The sequence below is a fragment of the Enhydra lutris genome, unplaced genomic scaffold (genome assembly GCF_002288905.1).
Source record: "Enhydra lutris kenyoni isolate GAN:26980312 unplaced genomic scaffold, ASM228890v2 scaffoldscaffold8, whole genome shotgun sequence".
Lineage (NCBI taxonomy): Eukaryota > Metazoa > Chordata > Mammalia > Carnivora > Mustelidae > Enhydra > Enhydra lutris.
The window spans coordinates 7,978,932-7,999,465 of record NW_019154092.1 but is presented as its reverse complement, the minus strand read 5'-3'; the positions used below and the strand labels follow the sequence as shown (position 1 = coordinate 7,999,465).

The 20,534-nt window shown below is 39.1% G+C and overlaps 1 protein-coding gene across 1 annotated transcript in view; it reads left to right on the top strand.

Annotated features, from left to right (window-relative positions):
• Window positions 1-3,734: 3,734 nt before the first annotated feature.
• Window positions 3,735-20,534, top strand: part of LOC111142519 (twisted gastrulation BMP signaling modulator 1) — a 68,605-nt gene continuing 51,805 nt past the window's right edge. Inside the window, exons 1-2 of the mRNA XM_022495759.1 lie at window positions 3,735-3,768; window positions 5,545-5,698. Coding sequence (XP_022351467.1) covers window positions 5,576-5,698 — 123 coding nt within the window. The 5' untranslated portion in view covers window positions 3,735-3,768; window positions 5,545-5,575. The remainder of the gene's footprint in view (window positions 3,769-5,544; window positions 5,699-20,534) is intronic.

The window sequence follows — 20,534 nt, the reverse complement described above, 5'->3', positions numbered from 1 at the left end:
GACAGAGATCACAAGTAGGCAGAGAGGCAGGCAGAGAGAGAGGAGGAAGCAGGCTCCCCGCTGAGCAGAGAGCCCGATGCGGGGCTTGATCCAAGGACCCCGAGATCATGACCTGAGCCGAAGGCAGAGGCTTTAACCCACTGGGCCACCCAGGTGCCCCTGTAGTGAAGTATTCTTAACATAATTTCATTTGTCGCAAATATATGTTAGTGTATGTGACTAAAAAAAGAAGAAGTATACACAAAACTAGGAGCAATCACTGGGGGTTAAAATGGCAAAAGGCACTCATTATGAAGTTCCATAGTTTAAAAAATTTCCCCAGCTTGCATGTATTACATGCATGATGAGAAGGGGACAAAAGGGCAATGAAAAGAAAATAATAAATATTTCAAATAAATAAGCTACAGAGTTTGGACCTAATTTGGTAAGCAACAATGAGCCACATGTAAACACTGAATTTGGGGAAGCTTTAGGGGCTTTTGAGAATGCTTTGTAAATATCTCAATAGTCCTTGCTAGCCCTTTGCAAATCTCTCCTGAAGTAGCATCTTCTCCAAGCTTCCCCAGTGGTCTGCTAGGTTCTCCTGCAGCCCCTGAGCACCCTCACCCCTACCCCCTGCTCCCCACTCCCATGCAGAGGAATACTCTTCTTTTTACTGGATGGTTCAACAACCATTCATAACAGAGGTAATGACAACGGACTTTACTTACATATTTACTTACTTATTACTATTTTTAAAGATTTTATTTATTTATTTATTTATTGAGAGACCCTTGAGAGATCATGACCAAAGCAGAAATCAAGAGTCTGATGCTTAACAACACTTAACCCAGACACCCAAGAAATCCATTTTCTTTCCTCATTCTTTAGATAGCTTTGCAGTAGAACCTTAGAAGAACAAGGAGGAAGGATGGCAGGGAAGAGAATGATGAAGAAAGGAGGTTTCTCTTCAAACGGACCTTCCTACTTCAGTAGATCTTCCCTCCCACAGGAGCAGTCTGGGAGGCTGATAGTCTGTGGCTCACTTTAATTCAAATCTGTAAAACCAGATTGGCTAATTTAGCTGAGTCAGCCAAGTAGAGAGAGGTTGAGAATGGGACTGTGGGTTCCAAACCAGAATCCCCAGCCCCTAAAGCGCTTGTCCCTAGGGAGAGAGAGTAGTTTTCCCCACTGTGAAAATAACTGTGTACACAATTTTAATAGTAATCATTCTAAAAATATATACACTTTTTTTTTAAGATTTTATTTAATTATTTCTTTGACAGAGAGAGCACAAGCAGGCGAGTAGCAAGTGGAGCGAGAGGGAGAAGCAGGCTCCTTGCTGACCAAGAAGCCTGATGCAGGGGGCTGATCCTAGGCCTCTGGGATCATGACTGGAGCTGAAGGCAGTCACCCAACCAAATGAGCCACCCAGGCGCCCCTATATACTACTTTAAAATGTTGATATATCATGAATATCTTTCCATGCCAACAATATTCATCTGTAGTACTAGTTCTCAGAGTGGAATCTGGGGACTCTAGGCGTCCCAAAACCTTTTCAGGGGGTTCATGAGTTCCAAACTCTTTTTATTTAAATTCTAACACATTCTTTGCCTTTTTCATTCTCCTGTCACAAGTTTAGAGTAGTTTCCTAGCAGCTACATAATACACAATATTGCAACAGTATAAATGCAGGAGCAGATATGAAAATCCCATAAAAGCCTTCTATTAATTTCGACATTAAAGAGAATAGCGCAAATGTAAAATAATGCCATTTTTCTTTTTGGGGGAATATGTACTTATTTTTCATAAAATGTCATTCATGTTCCAATACAATAGAATCTATTATTTTTAAGTGAAACAATGAATACATATTTTTAAATTTCTCTTTTTAAAAAAATTTATTTAAGAGAGAGAGCAGGCATGCACGGGGGTGGAGGGAGGGGTAGAGGAGGAAGAGTAGGGAGAGGGAAAGAATCTCACACAGAGCCGGGCCTCCGTGCTGAGCATGGAGCCCGATGTGGGGCTTGATCTTACCACCCTGAGATCATGACCTGAGCTGACACAAAGACTGGGGAGACTTTGGGGACTGAGCCACCCAGGTGCCACATTAAATTTCTCAGTTTTAACATAAAGAGTTTTGATAGACATTAATATACATAAAAGTACTTCTCTGGTGTCCTCAGTACTTTTCAAGAATGTAAAGGGGTCCTGAGACCAAAAATGGGAGAATCTTGGTTTTAATAGCTGATTTAGTTCATTGCACTGGAGTATCATAATTCATTTAATTAGTAAGGAATGCCAAAGAATAAGATCCTTAAAGTTAAATTTGTGTACACTCTTAATTATTTCTTTAAGATAATTTTCAGGGATGATTTTTAACATGCATATTTATTTACTTATTGTACAAAAATGGACTAATATCATTAATGTAATCCACACCCTCAGCCAATCAACACTTTCCATTCTTTCTGTTTTCTTCCAAGCAACAAAGGGGAATGTAAGGCATTTAAGACTACTAGTTTAAGACTTTATCACTAGGTCACCATTTCCAAGGGGAAAGTCCCTTGTGGATCATCCCGCCCAATGGGCCGCAACTTAATCACCCTGAAATCTTTTAAAAACACAAGTTCCCAGGGTTGTGGGAAAGAACTGAGCATACTTCTCAAATGCCTTCATCTACGTGTTTATTGCCAGTGGAATCAATTCATTTTTCTGAAGTACAGGCTGAAATGAGCGCTGCGTCATACATACTCCTGGAGCTCTCTCCTTCTGAGGACTGGGGAGGTGCGCTGTAGCCATTTGTGTAGCCGTCTGTCCATCCTCTCCGAGGACTAGTGGCCTCCTTCTTGAACAGCACCCACGGCACCTCCTCTCTTCTATTTCCAGTACCAAGCACAGTGTCAGGCACTCACTGAGGCCGCAGCAAATTTAGTGAACTGCTGAACGAAGGCTCTACCCTAGCAGATCCTTTTTCAGTAGGTCTGAGATAGAGCCCAGAAAGGTGCACTTGTAATAAATCCCGCCTCCGACGTCAGATAACATGAGTGCAAGGGTAACGGGCTCCACCCGTGAATCCTGCTCCACCACTAGGTGCCTGGGTCTTGAATCCCCATAACCGGACAGATACAGTCTGTAGGGGTTGCCGTGGGAAGTAGCTGAGCTAATGCACGTCCCGTTCTCGGCTCCGGGAAGAACACACGCTAAGCGCAGAGAATGGGCCTCACGGAAGGTAAGCCACAGCCCAGGTAGGCGACAAAGAAACCTGAGATGGGGGCAGGGAAGAAGGCGGAGGCAAGACGCGCGTGGGTCCCCGGGTGGGTGTCCCTGGGGAGCGGGAGTGCGGCGCTGTTGGGCGTGACCGGAGGGCGGGGCGGGGCCTTCGTGCGTGAGCGGGGCCGGGCCGCAGCTGGGGGCGGGGCCTTCGTGCGGGCCGCGCCGGGGACCGGGCTGGGGGCGGGGCGGGGGCGGGGCGGGGCGGGGCGGGCCCGCAGGCAGGGAGGGGCGGGCCCAGGGCGTGCGCTGACAGGAGCGCCCCGGGAGTGAGAGACGCCTCCTGGCGGGAGCTGGCGGCAGTGGGGAACCGAAGGCGGGCGGAGGGACCGGGGAACTAGGGGGAGGGCGGCGGCGGGCCTGTCTCTTTAAGGTGCCCGAGGCTCGCGGGCGCTGCGCTGAGGGACGGCTCGGGGGCGCGGCCTGCCTCCCTCGCCCAGCCCCGCGGCTCGCCCAGGGCTCGGCCGACCTGCGGGGGAACAAGGGCCAGGCAGTCTCGCGGCGCCGCGGCGCACGGTGAGCGGGAGCAGGCGGGGCAGGGTCTGCGGCCGGGGAGGGTCCGGACCGAGAGCGCCGGCCTCTGGAGGCCGAGGCCGCGGCGGGCTGTCGGGGCCGGGAGAAGCGGAGCAGCTCCCGCGCGGCCTGGGCCCCGCCTACGCGCAGGACAAAGTGGGGGTGCCGCCCGGTGGGTGCTGGGCGCGGGCCCGCAGGCCGGCGGCACCTCTAAGGCCCCCTCCCCTGCCTTGCTGCTCAGCGGCGCGTCGGTGAATTGGGGGTGAAGAGCCGCTTTGGCCTCTGCCTCCTCACCGGCAGCCAGGGGCTCCGTGCAGCGGCACAAAGGCTGCTGTCAGTGCCGTCCCCCTTGGGGACCACACACAGTTCGCCCGAGCCCGAGAAGCGGGTCCCGACGTAGGAAAACAGTTCTGGTGCGGTACCGTTCCTCACTCCATAGAAGAAAAAAGGGAGGCCCTTTAAATAATTCTGTTACCTGCTTTGTACATGCCATTATTTACTTGAATACTTTTTCCAGTGAGATTTTGGGAGTAGTATGAAGACAACCATAAAAGATGAAAAAAAAAATCCCATTTTTAGTGAGCGTGGGATGAAAACTACTTCTCGATAAAAATCACTTTTTTTAAATACCTTCTTTGGCCTCCACGAATATGCACCAGAAATCATCCGACTTAGTATTAAATACATTAGTCAATGCTGTTAAATAAATTCGAAAATTGGGCTACTAACGGTCTTTGGAAATACTTTGTGGGCCTCAGTATCAATCACCAGGGCTTTCTCTTTCTAAATTGAGTCATACTGGGTACAAAGCCCTTTATTCTTCCCACTTTCTTATTGTTTTGCTTTATTGTGCTTTATAATACTTAGAATAAAAGTTTACAGTAATCATAAAGGGCCTATAAACTCACCTTTTATATATCCAACATCAGTAGTCATTTATTTTACTTGATTCTATCTTGGGGAGGGTTTGTTTTAATGCCAAGAAGTTATTTCTTTTTAAAAAGCTTAATAACCATGTTGGTTGTTTAACTACTATCAGGATTTTTTCAGGTCTTTTTTCCTTCTTTTTTTCAAAGTGTACTATCTTCTTAATAACGTTGAAGAATCTATGGTACCTATGGTATAGAATTCAAAGAATATCTTCACATTTTAATAAATTACTCGAGTTCTTAATGCAATTAATAATTTACTATCCCCTTTGTTATTTGCTGGGTTATTTAAGGAATGACTGCCAACTGCTTTCTCTGAGCTACTTCATTCTGGTTAATTATGTTAAGAGATAAAATGAAATAGTCATAAATAATCATTAGAATAATTTGTGTTTTAAAAATTTGTTGAATGTTTTAAATTATGATACAGTATTAATAGTTTTAAATATGAGTTTAAAGTTGCAAAATGGGCCTAAAACTAAAGGTGAGTAGTAGTGGTGCAATATTAAAAGTAGTTATTTGCCTCAGTAACCTGGTGGTTTTTATATACATATTTATATTTATACATAAATATAAATATGTATATATAAATATATATATATATATGTATATATATATATATATATATGTATATTTGGAGTTGGCTGACAAGACCTTACCATACAAAAATTGTAGTTTGTTTTGAATGTTTCATCATTCATTGAGAATGTCTTTTAAATGATCACTCAAAAGTCTTTTAACACAAAGAATGAGTCTTGGTTTGTTTTGCTTTTCCTTTCTGTATCTGTTCTTAACCTAGCCCTTGCCTTTGAATTAAAGTTTTTTTTTTTCTTCTTGTTTGTTTGTTTAGCTTCCTGGGAGTTGATTGTCCCTGAAGAAACATGAAGACACACTGTGTTGTTACGCTTACTCTAGCCATCCTGGTGTTCCTGACATGGGTCCCTGTGTCACTGAGTTGTAACAAAGCACTCTGTGCTAGTGATGTGAGCAAATGCCTCATTCAGGTAGGATTAAGCATACTTTTTATTAATATTAAAATGTAGAAGAGATAAAGAGTGCATATATATGGATATAGTGTGTGTGTGTGTGTGTGTGTGTGTGTGTGTGTGTGCGCGCGTGCGCACGCAGACATACAGTGTAAGGCCCGAGTATTAAGTCAGCTTCTGAGGTACTGAATCATGACACACCGGTCTGGGTTTTTACCTCCATAGTTTTCTTGCATATTCCCAAGGTCAGATTCAAGAAGTTTGGTGCTGAAAATAATATCCAGCTTCATAAATGTGCCATTACAAAGTGATGAGCGCTCCATTCAGATAAAGGGTTTCCTTGTATTATCTAGTTTATATACCAAAGAAGCTCAGTTACTGTATTTAGGGAAAAATTTAGCTAGTCAAATAATAATCGTTCGCTTATATAAAGTAATAGTGTCTGTTCTGTGCAACAGGTTATCCCAAATGTAGCAACTTAATGCCATAAACATTTATGTCATGCAGTGTCTGGGGGTTGGGAGTCTAGGAGCAGTTGAAATGGGTAGTTCCCCCGCATGGTCTTTCACAAGGTTGCAGGCACATTGTTGGCTGAGATTGTGGAGAACCTGCTTTCAAAATACTTGACAGTATCTCTCTTTCAGTCATCTGGATGAGCCTCATGATGTAGCTACCACTCTTATTTTTCTGGAGAAAAAAGTGAGGTTAAGTAATTTGGTTAGGTTCCTATAGCTAGTAAGTGACTGTAGAACACGGTCTTTAACTCCATTAAAGGAGCCTGTGGCCTTCCCACTAACCATACTGGTTATTACTCCATAAAGTTGTGTTAATTAGTGGTGAACTTCACATCTTATGTAGTCGTTCTCTTTTTTCTCATCCTGTAAGACCATCAGCAGTCTTGTGCCTTTGTGTGTTGTCTGTATTTATTAGCCTCCCTTTTAATTTTTGGCTGTTGGCTAAGAAACCTGGTAACCACACATATTAGAATTCTGTGTAAGGTATGAGTCAACTCTAATTCCCACATGGAGCAGTTGTATGTATGTACTATAAGCGATAATGATTTCTATAGATTTGAGGCATTTTGTATTTATTTGGAACATTTTGGTCCTTCTCATTAATAGTTGAGATCCTAGGAAGCCTGGCCTTTATCTGAGTGTAGTTTGCCATCATCTCATACTCTCTTTACCCTTGACTTTGCCTATCAAACCAAAACATTGAAATAGACAAGCATGTTGGTTGATTTGTTTTTATTTTTTTCACCGTGGACGTTTTTTAGGCATAAATAGAAGGGAGGATTATAATGAAGGGCAATCCCGGGAGTCATTAACTCAGGCCTACCTATGTTTCATCTCTGTTCCTCTACACTGCCCACCCCAACTATGTCTTAATTTTAGGCAAATTCCTGATACTGTTTTATCATAATTCTAATATCTACATCTTAAAGATAAGAACTCTAAAACACAGCCATTCACAATTTAAGGGGTGCCTGGCTGTTTCCATTGGAAGACCATGAGACATTTGATCTCAGGGTTGTGAGTTCGAGTCCCACACTGGGGCTTTTTAGTAGCGATTACTAAAAAAACAAAAAAACAAAAAACAATCTTAAAAAGAATTTTCAGTAATCTTAAATATCCTCTAATTTTATACCTGGAAATCTTGTTATGGCAAGTCTGCTTAGGCTCATGCTGGCAGAAAATTCTGTAGTCAGTACATGAAGTCCAGCTTTGTGCTCTGGTCTGATGGGGAAGCTGTGCCACTTCCCACGTTGCTTCAGTGTAGCTTCATTATTATTTTAAAAAAAAGGTATCACAACAATTGCTACGTTCATGTTCAGGTAGAATTTCACTTAAATCCCACATTATTTTTGACTCCAAATCTATAATTTCCATTAGTTCAAGTAATTAAAAAATTGGATTTTATTAAAATAATTCGCTTGGTAAAGGAGTGTTTTAAAAAGATAGCTTTTGGTTAATATTGGTTAATACCCTCAAAGGTTTTCAGTTTGTTTCTTTTGCTTTTAAATTTAAAAATATGTAGGAGCACCTTGGTGGCTCAGTTGGTTAAACTGAACCTGAAGTCTGCCTTCAGCTCAGGTCATGATCTCAGGGTCCTGGGATTGCGCCCTGCATCCCATTCCCCACTCAGTGGGGAGTCTGCTTGTCCCTCTGCCCCTCCCCCCCAACTTGTGCGCACTCTAACTCAAGTAAATAAATAGAATCTTTTACAATATTAGTTAATTAATTTAAAAAATATGTAATATACAATAGTTCAAAAAGTAAAGACTATTTTGAGTGTAAAATCTGGGAGATTGAGTGAGCTTCACCTGTTAAATGGTGACTTTACTGAATTCATTGGAAAGAAGCTAGGATTTGTTTTCTTTATCATTAATTCAGTGATGCTAACATTTTTTAAGGTTCCTTTTGTTCCTTCAGAGCCAGGAATCATCAAATCTTTTTCTGGAGTGGTAGAGACAATACTTCTGGTGCATAGTGGCAGAGTATTTGAAGCTAAAATTATTGTGGGTTCAAGAATTGGGGATTTTCTTATTCATTTAGTCATAAACACTTATTGGACATTGAAGTAAAATATGATCAGTTCCATCATTTGACTGATTTTGTGGTCTCCAAAACTCCAGCAGATTATTTCACATTCTGACCTTTATTTTCCTTGAATTCCTCTTACTATGGCTATGTAATCATCCCAAAAATCAGTGGGTGAAACCAACGTTGATTTTGCCCATGAATTTGCATTATGCGGGGCCTGGTAAGTAACCTATCTCTGCACCACACAGCACTAGGGCAATCTGAAGGCGGAGGCCTGGAGTTACCTGAAGCAGCACTATTCCCAAGAACTTTCTATAATGATAGAAACAGTCTACATCTGCCCTGTTCCAGTGCAGTAGAAACTAGCCCCATAAGGCTATTGAGCACTTGAAATATGACTTGTGTGATTAAAAAATAGATTTTTAAATTTAATTTGGTTTTAATTAATTGAAATGTAAATAGCTACATGTGACTAGTGGGTATTGTACTGGATCTCACAAATCTGAAGGCTCACTGATAAGTCTAACACCTGGGCTAGACCTCAGCTCTCTCATTCTGTCCGTCTCTCTCTCTCTCTCACTCACTAACTTTCTCAGTCATCTCTCTAGATGACCTCTCTGGTGTGCTGGTTTAAGACTAGCTAGATAACATATATATTGGCTCAGGGCTCCCAAGATTCATGAAAGAGCTAGAGGAATATGTATTGCCTTTTATGGTCTCACCTTAGAGGTTAAATACTACTTGCACCATAGTCATAGGTCCACCTGGATTTAGGTAGAGGAAACATAGGCCCTACTTCTGATGGAGGAGCATAAAAAGAGCGTGTGGCATAAAATGGCATGGACATTTTTGGAAAATACATACACATTTAGTGTAAAATAGATTGGCTGGCTAGGTGATCTCAAAGTTTCCTTCTAGTTTTATGTAGTTGTAAAGAAAGAAACCAACTATTATGTGTTAAATATTCTCCTTTTTAAAAATTAGAGTAAGAAAGGCATTTCTCTTTTTTTAATTGAAGTATAATTGACATACAATGTTACATTAGTTTCAAGTGTACAGTATGTTGATTTGACAATTCTAAACATTACTCAGTGCTCACTATGATTAAGTGTAGTTACCGTGTATTATTTTTGTATGTATACATACATATGTATGTATAAGTGTAGTTAAGTATTATTTTTTTTAAGATTTTATTTTATTTATTTGAGAGAGAGAGAGAGTGCGTGCACATGCACAAGCAGAGAGGAGGGGCAGAGGGAATGGGAGAAGCAGACTCCCCACTGAGTTTGACTCAGGGCTCCATCCCAGGACCCTGGGATCATGACCTGAGCCAAAGGCAGATGCTTAACCAACAGAGCCACCTAGGCACTCCTGTTATTACAGTATTATTGACTATATTCCCTACACAGTATTTTCCATCTCTGTGGCTTACTTATTTTATACCTGGAAGTTTGTAAATATACCTCTTAATCTCCATTATGTATTTTCCCCATCCCTCCTCCCCCACAGCCATTAGTTCATTTTCTATATTTAAGAATGTTTGTCTTATTTTTAATATTCCACATATAAGTGAAATTGTACGGTATTTGTCTTCTCTATTTGACCCTTTTCATATAGCATAATACCTTCTAGGTCTGTCCATGTTATGATAAATGGCAAGATCTCATTCTTTTTTTGGCCGAGTAATACTCCTTCCTGTGTGTGTGTGTATGTTTGTTTTTGTGTATGTGTATGTGTGCATGTATACACTATTCTTTATCCATTCATCTATTTATGGACACTTGGGTTGCTTCCGTATCTTGGCTATTATATGTAATGCTGCAAGAAACATAGCATGTATCTTTTCAAATTAGTGTATTCCTATTGTTTGGGTGTTTGGATTATATGGTATCATATGTATTTCTATTTTTAATTGTTTGAGTTACCTCCATACTGTTTCCTACGGTGGTTGCACTAACTTACATTCCCACCAACAGTGCATGATGGTTCCTTTTTTTCCACATCCTTGCCAACATTTGTTATTCCTTGTCTTTTTGATGTTAGTCTTTCAGACTGGTATGAAGGGATACCTCACTGTGGTTTTGATTTGTAGTTTCCTGATGATTAGTCACGACGAACATCATCTCATATGTCTGTTGGCCATCTGTATGTCTTTGGAAAAATGTCTTTTTGGGTCCTCTGCCCATTTTTAATTTGATTTTTTTTTTTTGGTGTTGAGTTGTATAAGTTCTTTATATTTTGGATACTAACCCTTTGTCAGATATATTATTTGGAAATATCTTTTCCCATTCACTAAGTTCCTTTTTTTTTTTTTTTATGTTTTCTTGCACTGTACAAAAACTTTTTATTTTGGTGTAGTCCCACTAGTTTGCTTTTGTTTCCCTTGCCTCAGGAGAAATATCTAGAAAAATATTGCTAAGACCAATGTCCAAGATGTTATTGCCTGTTTTCTTTTAGGAGTTTATAGCTTCAGGTGTAATTTTTGGCCTTTCATCCTTTTGAGTTGATTTTTATGTACTATATAAGAAAGTGGTCCAATTTCATTCATGTGTAGCTGTCCAGTTTTTCCAACACTGTATCCAAGGAACTGTCTTTTCCCCATTGCATATTCTTGCCTTCTTTGTCATGGATTAATTGACCATATAGATGTGGGCTTTTTCTGGGCTCTCTCCTGTTTCATTGATGCATGTGTCTGTTTTTGTGCCAACACAATACTGTTTTGATTGCTACAGCTTTGTAATATAACATGAAGTCTGGAATTGTGGTGCCTACCAGCTTTGCTTTCTCAAGATTGCTTTGGCTATTCAGAATCTTTTGTAGTTCTATACAGATTTTAGTATTATTTGTTCTAGTTCTGAGAAAAATGCCATGGATATTTTGATAGGGGTTGCTTTAAATGTAAAATTACTTTGGGCAGTATAGACATTTTAACAATATTTGTTCCATGAGCATGGCATGTCTTTCCCTTTCTTTGTATTGTCTTCAATTTCTTTCATAAGTGTATTATAGTTTTAAGAGTATAGGTTCCTCACCTGCTTGGTTAAATTTATTCTTAGCTATCATTTTGTGCAACTGTAAATGGGGTTATTTTCTTACTTTCTGCTACTTTGTTATTGGTGTACAGAAATGCAGTAGATTTCTGTTTATTAATTTTGCCTCCTGCAACTTTATAGAATTCATTTATCAGTTCTAGAAGTTTTTTGGTGAAGTCTTTAGGGTTTCTTATGTATAGTATCATACCATCTGCGAAGAGTGTGTTTTACTTCTTCTTTACCAATTTGGATGCCTTTATTTATTTTTCTTGTCTGATTGTTGCAGGTAGGACTTCCAGTATCATGTAGAACAAAAGTAATGAGTGGACCTCCTTGTCTTGTTCCTGATCTTAGAGGAAAAGCATTCAACTTTTCATCATTGAGTATGATGTTAGCTGTGGGATTTTTCACATGTGGCTCCTTTTACATTGGAGCATGTTCTCTCTAAACCCACTTTCTGGAGTTTTATCATGAATGTTCTTTGTCCAGTGGTTTTTCTGCATCTACTGAAGTAATCATATTGCTTTTAACCTTCCTTGTGTTGATGTGATGTATCATTTTGATTAATTTGCAAATACTGATCTACCCATGCATCCTTGGAATAAATACCACTTGACCTTGGTAAATTAGTTTTTTAATATACTGTTGAATTTGGTTTGCTAGTATTTTGTTGAGGATTTTTGCATCCATGTTCATTAGAGATACTGGCCTGTAGTTCTCTTTTTTTGTGGTGACTTTGGTTTTGGTACCAGGGTGATACTGGCCTCATAGAATAAATTTGGAAGTTTTCCTTCTTTTGTTTTTTGGAGTAGTTTGAGAAGAATAGGTATTAACACTTCTTTAATTTTTCTTTAGATTTTTTTTTTTTTAAATTTAAGAGGGAGTGGGTATGCAGAGGGAGAGAATCTTCAAGCAGACTCCCTACTGAGTGTAGAGCCTGAGATCATGACCTGATTTGAAGTCAGATGATTAACTGACTGAACCATCTAGGAGCCCCAGTGTTTCTTTAAATGCTTGGTAAAATTCCCTTATGAAGCTGACTGGTGCTGAACTTTTGTTCATTGGGAGTTTTTTTGATTACTGTTTCAATTTCTTTAGTAATTGGTCCTAGTAGTAATAGGTCTGTTCAAATTTTCTATTTCTTCCTGATTCAGTTTTGGAAGATTGTACATTTCTAGAAAATTATCAGTTTCTTTTCAAGTTGTCCAATTTGTTGGCATACAAGTTTTCTTGATACTATAATGCTCTATATTTCTCTGGTGTTGGTTATTTATCCTCCTTTATTTCTGATTTTATTTGAGCCCTCCCTATTTTTTTTTTCTTGATGAGTCTGACTAAATGTTTATCTATTTTATCTTGAAGATATTTTTATTTTGAAGAACCACCTCTTGGTTTCATTGATGTTTTCTGTTATGCTTTTTGTCTCCATTTTATTTATTTCTGCTCTAATCTTTATTGTTTCCTTCCTTTTTCTAGATTCGGGCTTTGTCTTTTTTATTTAATCTCCTTTAGTTGTAAGGTTAGGTTGTTTATTTGAGATTTTTTGGTTACCTGTGATAGATCTATAACACTATAAACTTCCCTTTTTGAACTGCTTTTGCTGCATCCCAAAGATTTTGGACTGTTGTATTGTCATTTCCATTTGTCTTCATGTATTTTTTTATTTCCTCTTTGATTTTATGATTGACCCATCTGTTGTTTGATAGCATGTTATTTAGCTTCCATGTGTTTGTGGTTTTTCCAGAATTATTTCTTATGATTGATTTCTAGTTTTCATTGTGGTTGGAAAAGATGTTTTATATGATTTCAGTCTTTTTAAATTTATTGATATTTGTCTTATGGCCTAACATATAATCTCTTCTGGAGATTGTGTACTTGGAAAGAAGGTATATTTTGCTGTTTTTGGATGGAGGGTTCTATGTATGTCTGTTAGGTCCTTCTGGTCTAATGTATTGTTCAAAGCCATTGTTCCCTTGTTGATTTATTTCTTTCCTTCCTCCCTCCCTCCCTCCCTTCCTTCCTTCCTTCCTTCCTTCCTTCCTTCCTTCCTTCTTTCTTTTAGAATTTATTTATTTGACAGAGAGAGATACAGTGAGAGAGGGAACACAAGCAGGGGAAGTGGGAGAAGGAGAAGCAGGCTTCATACTGAGAAGGGAGCCTGATGTGGACTTCGATCCCAGGACTCTGGGATCATGACCTGAGCCAAAGGCAGATGCTTAACTGAGCCACCCAAGCACCCCAGCTTTCTTACTTTCTTCTTTTTTTTTTTTTTTTAAGATTTTATTTATTTATTTGAGAGAGAGAGCACACAAGTCAGGGGAGGGGCAGAGGGAGAAGCAGATCCCTGCTGAACAGAGAGCCCAACATGGGGCTCAGTCCCAGGACCCCAGGATCATGACCTGAGCTGAAGGCAGACAGTTAACTGACTGAGCCACCCAGGTGCCCCTCCTTATTGATTTTCTGTCTAGATGATCTATTCATTGATGTAAGTGGGATGTTAAAATCCCTATTATTATTGTATTGCTCTCAGTTTCTCCCTTTATGTCTGTTAATATTTGCTTCGTGCATTAGGTACTCTTCTGTGGGGTACATAGATATTTTAATTGTTATAACATCTTATTTGATTGATCCCTTTGTCATTGTGTAGTACTCTTTGCTCTTGCTACATTCTTTTTTTTTAAATTAATTTATTTGAGAGAGAGAGCGTGAGCACAAGCAGGGGGAGGGGTAGAGGGAGGGGGAGAGACTTTCAAGCAGACCCTGTGCTGAGCATAGAGCCCCACACAGAGCTTGATCTCACAACCCTGAGATCATGACCTGAGCCAAAACCACAAGTCAGGCGCTCAACCGACTGAGCCGCCCAGGCGCCCCTCTACAGTCTTTGTTTTAAAATCTGTTTTGTCTGATATAGGTATTGCTACTCCAGGTTTTGTTTTGTTTTCTTCATTTTCACTGGCATGGTGAATGTGTTTTCGTACCTTCACGTTCAGTCTTTATGTGTCTTTAGGTCTGACATAAGTCTCTTATAAACAGCATGTAGATGGGTCTTGTTTTTTTGTCCATTCCGTCACCCTTTGTCTTTTGACTGAAGCATTTAGTCCAATTGCATTTAAAGAAATTATTGATAGGTATGTACTTATTCTGTTTTGTTATTTGTTTTCTGACTGTGTAGTTCTTACAGGACTCTTTTTAAAAAGTCAAATTGTGTGAGCCTGGAATGGCTCAGATGCTTAAGCAGCTGCCTTTGGCTCAGGTCATGAGCTCAGGGTTCTGGATCAAGCCCCATATCCGGGCTCCCGGCTCAGGGGTGAGTCTGCTTCTCCCTCTGCCCCACCCCCCACTTGTGGTCTTTAATAAATAAATTCAATCTTAAAAAAAATAAATAAAAAGTCAAATTGTTGGAAAGATACATAATGAAAAATAATCCCTTGAGTAATTCTCTCTACTCTTCATTTTGTTATTCAGGTTGAACTACTTTTAATCTTCCAAGTAATAGCTTCCACTTTTACTTCTTTTACTGTTGTTGCTTTTTTTAGCCATATGGTTAAATAATATGCTTCTACTACTGTTTTTTAACTTCCAATTCTAGATTATGTATCTAAACTGCCTTTCTGCTATATTAGGTTAGGACATGGCTTACTTACCATTCTTTCCTCCCCACACTCCTACCCTGCTAAAAACCCTGTTTTTAGTTTCTCTCATAGTTCTCTCTCTTTTCAATTTCTACAATGTACTTAAACCTTTCTGTTCTGTCATATCATTTAAAAACACTATCTCTTGGGGCGCCTGGGTAGCTCAGTGGGTTAAGCCTCTGCCTTCGGCTCAGGTCATGATCTCAGGGTCCTGGGATCAAGACCCACATGGGGCTTTCTGCTCAACAGGGAGCCTGCTTCCTCCTCTCTCTCTCTCTGCCTACCTCTCTGCCTACTTGAGATCTCTGTCAAATAAATAAAATCTTTGAAAAACACTATCTCTTGGGGCACCTGGGTGGTTCAGTCACTTAAGTGTCTGCCTTCCACTTAGGCCCTGATCCCAGGATCCTGGGAAGGAGTCTTGGGTTGGGCTCCCTGCTTATCAGGAAGCCTACTTCTCCCTCTGCCTCTCCCATCTTGTGCTGTCTCTCAAATAAATAAATGAAATCTTTTTTAAAAACCCACTATCTCTTGTTTCCTGCTGCATGAGAAGGATATCAGTAGACCTCCTTTTTTCTTTTAAATCGTATTTATTTATTTATTTAGCAGTAGACAGAGTATAATTTTTAAGAACTGTGCATGTGACTATCATTTATCACCACATTAAGTATCGCGGAAAGCAAGGGAATCAGTTTTGGGGTTTTTTTGCATCTGTGAATACTGCCCTCAGAATTTTCTGCTTTTGGAGTAACTTCTGATGGCTGTCTCAAAGTCTATGGGGAACGGGATGTGACCTATACTTTAACTTTTATATCATCAAGCTTGATAACATCTATATTCTGAAGGCACTTAGTATAAGACTTAAGAGCATGAACTCTGAAACCAGACTGCCTGAATTTGAATCCAGTTCTGTGATGTACAAGCTACCTGACCTTAGTCAAGAGAGTTAATGTTTCAGTGTCTCAAATTCCTCATCTGTGAAATAGTGATAATAACCATACCTACTGTGTAGGGATATTGTGAGGATTAGATAAAGAGTACCTAGATCAGTTGCTAGCATGTAAGTGCTATAACCATAAATATTATTAACCTTAGTTCTTTGTTTTGTAACCAGTTTGAATCTTCCATGCTTTATTTATGGATATATTCTAAAATTGACAATCAATAAGCCATGTTTATTCTGTAATGTATAAGTATTATCAACTGAATGGTCACACAGGGCACTATGATTACATTTCCTTCCTTGAATGACTTTGTTTTTCTTGAGTTTCTAATTATCTTTCTTGATTTTTCCATCCTCAGCCATTAACATCTTAAGTTGTTTTAAATTCTTAGTCTGTTTTTCCCCCACAAGGGAGCCTCCTACCTTGCTGTTTCTAGACTTAACTGATTCTCTCTAGGCGTGAGGCAAGCTGCCCTGTACTGCATCCACACTGTTACTTCCTAAGTTGGCTCCACTATTTCTTTGATTCCATATCTTGTTCTTTCTTGATTTATTCTCTTTTTATTGTAACGTGCCAATGAGTACCTTCTAACAGAGGCAATACTGGGAGGAAATGTTGTAGGTGCTATATCTCTTTAAAACACATTTATTCTCATTTTCTTTATACCTGTTTGGTGATTTGCCTGAATATAGAATTGTTACATTATTTCCCCTGGGAACTTTGAAGACATTTCCTAACTGTCTTTATGCTGCTGGCATTCTATATTGCTAGTAAGAAGTCTGAGGCCATTCTGTTTTTTATTCTCTGTAGATAACTTTTTTTCTTCCTTTTCTCTGGAAACCTTTAGTTTCATCTCCTGATCCTTGTTGTGGACATTGTGATGAGCACCTTATAAACTCTTTTAGGAAACAAGAGGTTTGTTTTGAGCTCAAGATTGGGATATTCCCCTTTATTATTATGTTTATATGTAACATCCACCCCTTTTTCCTGGAACTCTTGTTAGTGTAAGTTTAAGATAGAGTCTCTAAGTCTTCATTTTTTTAAACAGCTTTTTTGAAATATAATTCTAATACTGTAAATTGCACCCATTTAAATGTGTGATTCACTGGTTTCTAATGTATTCACAGAGTTATACAACATCACCACAATCTAATTTTAGAACGTTTGATCACCCTAAAAAGAAAATTCATGCCCATTAACAGTCACTCCCCATTCCTTCTTCCCAACCCCTAGGCAACCACTAATCTACTTTCTGTCTTTCTGTATGCCTGTTTTGGACATTTAATATGAATGGGATCATATGATATGTGTCTTTTACATCTGGCTTCTTTTCCTGAGGATAATTCTTTTATGATTCATCCATGTTATAGTAAGTATCAGCACTTCATTATTTTATGGTCAAATAGTATTCCACAGTATAGATATACCACATTTAGTTCATCTGTTAATCAGTTGATGAATATTTGGATTGTTTTTACTTTTTGGCTGTGGCAAATAATGCTACTATGAGTTTTCATGTACAAGTTTTTAATGTGGATGTATATTTTCATTTCTTCTGGGTATATACCGAGGAGTGGAATTTTTAGGCCATATTTTCTTTGTTTAACATTTTGAGAAACTGCTAATGACTTCATACATTCCCAGCACCAGTGTGTGAGGGTTCTAGTGAACCTATGCCCATTATTTATTTACTTATTTATTTATTTATTTATTTATTTATTTATCAGAGAGAGAGAGTGAGAGAGAGAGAGCACAAGCAGAGGAAGTCCCAGGCAGAGGGAGAAGCAGGCTTCTCCCTGAGCAAGAGCCCAATGTGGGACTTAATCCCAGGGCGCATGGCTCATGACCTGAGCCAAAGGCAAATGCTTAACAGACTGAGCCACCCAGGCATCCCACATGCCCATTTTTATTTACTTATTTATTTTTATTAACATATAATGTATTATTTGTTTCAGGGGTACAGGTCGGTGAATTATCAGTCTTACACAATTCACAGCACTCACCATAGTACATACCCTCCCCAATGTCCATAACTCTATCCCTACCCCCAACTCCCCCCAACCCTCAGTTTGTTTGCTGAGATTAAGAGTCTTTTATGGTTTATCTCCCTCTGCAGTCCTATCTTTTTCATTTTTTCCCTCCCTTCTTCCCACGACCTCCCCCCCCACCAACCCTGCCTCTCAAATTCTTCGTATCAGGGAAATCATATGATAATTGTCTTTCTTTGAATGATGTATTTTGCTTAGCATAATACCCTCTATTATGCTAATAGTTCCATCCATGTCATTGCAAATGGCAAGATTTCGTGTTTTTGATGGCTGCATAGTATTCCATTGTATATATATACACCATATCTTCTTTATCCATTCATCTGTTGATGGACATCTAGGTTCTTTCCATAGTTTGGCTGTTGTGGACATTGCTGCTATAAACATTCGGGTGCACGTGCCCCTTCGGATCACTACGTTTGCATCTCCAGGGTAAATGCCCAGTAGTCCATATGCCCATTTTTAAATTGGCTTGTCTTTTCATTGTTGAGTTACAAGAGTTCTTTATATATATTATGGGTACAAATCACCTATCAAAAATATGAGTTGCAAATAATTTCTCTCATTCTGTGGATTATCTTTTTACTTTCCTGATGATATCATTTGCAGTACAAAAATTTTTAACTTTGATACAGTCTAATTTATCTACTTTTTCTTTTGTTGCATGTGCATTTGGTTGTTTTGGCTAGGAAACTATTAGCTTAATTCAAGGTCACAAAGATCTACTTGTTTATTTTCCTCTATTAATTGTATAGTTTTAGTTCTTATATTTAGGCCTATGTTTTTTTGAGTTAATTTTTGTGTGTCTAACTTCATTCTTTTGTGTATGGATTGCCAGTTATTTCAGGACCATTTTTTGAGGAGACTGTTTTTTCCCTGTGGAATTATTTTTGGCACCCTTGTTGGAAATAATTTGACCAAAAGGATAAGAGTTTATTTCTGAACTTTCACATCTATTCCACCGATTTGTGTGTTTTATCTTTATGTAGGTACCATGTTGTCTTGATTACCATAGCGTTGTGGTATAATTTGAAATCAGGAAATAAGAGTTTTCCAATTTTGTTCTATTTAAAGATTGTTTTGACTATTTTGGGTCCCTTGTATTACCATATGAATTTTAAAATCAGCTTGTTAATTTCTGCAAAAAACCATCCAAGGATTTTTTTTTTTTAATAATAGACTTTACTTTTTAATTTTAGGTTTATAGAAAAATTGAGCAGAAAGTGCAGAAAGATCTGGTATATCCTTTTCCCTAGACACACTTACTGTTTTCCCCAATTATTAACATCCTGCATTAGTTGGTATATTCGTTACAGGTGATGAACCAGTACTGACACACTCTTATTAACCAACATCCTTAGGGCTTACATTAGGGTTCATTCTTTGTGTTGTACAGTTCTGTGGGTTTTGACAGATGCAGAGTAGTTTCATTGCCCTAAAAATCCCCTGTGCTTCCACCTGATCCTCACTTCCTTCCCCTCCCTCCAACCCCTCCCCAGCCTCTGGCAACCACTAATCTCTCTTACTATCTCTATAGTTTTGTCTCCAGTATGTTGTATAATTGGAATTATATAGTATATGGCCTTTCCAGGCTGCTTTCTTTCACTAAGCAATATGCATTTCAGGTTTTCCCATGTCTGTTGTGGTTTAATAATTTCTTTTTATTGCTGATTTATATTCCATTGTATAGATGTACCATAATTTGTCCATTCTACTGTTGAGGGACATCTTGATTGCTCCTAAGTTTTGGCAATTAACAATAAAGTTGCTACAAATATCCATGTGCAGATTTTTGTTTGGACATAAATTCTCAGCTTATGATAAATACCAAGAAGCACAACTGCTAGATCATATCTAAGGGTATGTTTACATTTGTAAGGAACTGCCAAACCATCTTCCAAAGTGGTTCTACATCCTTGTCAACATTTAGTGATCTCAGCGTTTTGGAATTTTAGCCATTCTGAAAGGTATATATTGGAGTCTCATTATTTTGTTTTATTTATTTTTTTAAGTAGGCTCCATGGCCAGTGTGGGGCCCCACACAGGGCTTGAACTCACAACCCTGAGATCAGGACCCGAGCTGAGATCGAAAATTGGGTGCTTAACCAACTGAGCCACCAAAGCACCCCAGAGTCTCGTTATTTTAATTTGCAGTTCTCTACCAGCATGATATTGACCATCTTTTCATATGCTTTATTTGCCATCTGTATATCATCTTTGGTAGATGCCTGTGTCTTTTGCCCACTTTTAAATAGAATTACCCATTTTCTTTGAGTTTTAAAAGTTCTTTGTATATTTTGGATAACAATCCTTTATATCTTTTGCAAATATCAGTCTGTGGCTTGTCTTCCCATTCTCTTGACAGTGTATTTTGCAGATCAGAAGGGGTTTTTTGTTTCTGTTTTTGTTTCTTTAATTTGTTTTAAAAAATTTATTTAAGTAATCGCTATACCTCATGTGAGGTTTGAACTCATGACCCCAAGATCAAGAGTCACATGGTGTTCTGACTGAGCCAGCCAGGAGCCCACAGAGCAGAAGCTTTTAATTTTTTTTTTTTTAAAGATTTTATTTATTTATTTGACAGAGAGAGAGATCACAAGTAGACGGAGAGGCAGGCAGAGAGAGAGAGAGAGAGAGAGAGAGGGAAGCAGGCTC